This window comes from Melanostigma gelatinosum (assembly GCF_949748355.1).
Source record: "Melanostigma gelatinosum genome assembly, chromosome: 9".
In the NCBI taxonomy this organism is placed as follows: domain Eukaryota; kingdom Metazoa; phylum Chordata; class Actinopteri; order Perciformes; family Zoarcidae; genus Melanostigma; species Melanostigma gelatinosum.
In genome coordinates this window covers 1,213,053-1,214,763 of record NC_136642.1, presented here as the reverse complement: position 1 = coordinate 1,214,763, position 1,711 = coordinate 1,213,053, and the positions used below count along the sequence as shown (strand labels likewise).

At 36.5% G+C, this 1,711-nt stretch overlaps 1 protein-coding gene across 1 annotated transcript in view; it reads left to right on the top strand.

Moving 5' to 3' along the window:
* Positions 1-480, top strand: part of tg (thyroglobulin) — a gene marked incomplete at its 5' end in the record, with an annotated part of 34,070 nt that extends 33,590 nt beyond the window's left edge. The window contains one exon of the mRNA XM_079275141.1: positions 312-480. Within this exon, the coding sequence (XP_079131267.1) occupies positions 312-412 (101 nt within the window). The 3' untranslated portion in view covers positions 413-480. The remainder of the gene's footprint in view (positions 1-311) is intronic.
* Positions 481-1,711: the final 1,231 nt, after the last annotated feature.

The following is a 1,711-nucleotide window of genomic DNA, read 5'->3' as shown; positions in this document are numbered from 1 at the left end:
GGGGGCGACTCAATAGGGGGCGCTATCAAGCCCTTTCATCTGACCCGAGCCCGTCAGATCATATCAGATAGATATTTTTGCCGAGACTGATGCGAGTTTTCAAGTATTCCAAGCACCTGGTTTTTACGAACAACAATGATGGAGCAGTTTAATTCAGAGAGTGGGATCCCTGAGAATAAGTCTTTATTATTATGAAGATCTTTACTATTAATAATAATATATTAAATCTAGAATAGTTCAAACCGATCATCGCTGTGTTCATGTTTGTTATGTTTGCGTTTCAGGGTCTAAAAACTGTCTTTTTCACCCAGGCGTGTCGGGGGCGGAGCCTATCCAGCCTGAGTTGACCCCTGAGCTCCCACTGGCTGCACCAGCCAGCCAATCACAGACTGAGAAAGACGCCTACAACTAAACTAATGACATCATCATCCCATCCTCTGTGTGACATCACAGTTTCCTGCTTCCAGATTCATTTTGATCCCAAACAGTGAAGAAATAAAACGACTGCTGTCTCAATCAATAAAAAATCATTTCAAACTCTTAAACTCGCTGCAGTTCATTATTTACTCTTTGTACTTTGAGTATTTCTTTTCATGCCACTTTCTACTTGTAGTTTTATGTACTTTACAAATTAAGATATATATATATATTTATAATACGATAATATATTTATATAATATAATATATATTTATCTATATATCTATTTATCTATAGATATATCTATAGATAAATAGATATAGATATATATATATATCTATATCTATAGATATATCTATAGATTTAGATATAGATTTAGATATAGATATATAGATATATATATATCTCGACTTTTTCAAAATACCGTACTATGAGTTCTGTTTAAATGTTGAAATAGTATCAAATTACTTTTTTTTAGTTATACTATGAATGTTTTCCACATATTATACCATGATGATTTATGACATTTATTTGACATTTTCAATGACTTTTTAATGACAAACTATACCACGACAATTAAAAAATATTCTTCAACAAACTTTACTCTGACTTTTTATAGATATTCTATGACATACTATACCATAACCTTTTATGATATACTAGCTTATGACTTTTAGAGGGTTTTTTTGTACTAAACTGTGACTTTGATCCTCCAGCATCTGGACTCTACTGGAACTCCAGATCCTTCCTTTCAAACTCTTCCATTTATCTTATTCTTTGGATTTTCTCTCAAATCTTTGTTTTCGGTCGAGTAAACTTTAAAAGTGAGACGCAGCTTCTTCTTTTACTTCAGTTCACTTCCTCTGACGGTGGATCTTTAATCATTTCATACAAAAGAAAAGAGTTGAAGAGCAATTTAACAACTTGACATCACTGCTGTGATGCCGTGGGGGTTTGTCTCAGTTTAGCCCCGCCCCCTTTCATGTCATCTAAATGTATGACAAACAAACCACAAAAACAGAAATATTAAAGACGGTACCTCAAACTGTGACCACAGAGTGGAGCTCCGGTTTTGCTTGGCATGATGGGAGTGTGCCAGGCTCCTCCTCCTCCTCCCTCCCTCACCTGTGTGCAGGTGAGGCAGCAGGTGTATAAAGGACTCTTTCTCTGGATGGAAACAGACTCCAGAAGCCGCTCACACTGAGATCTTTGTCACAAACTGTTTAGGATTTCCTGCAGAAAGATGGAGACGCTGCTCGCTCTCTGGATCGCTGTTGCTGTCACCGCCTCAGG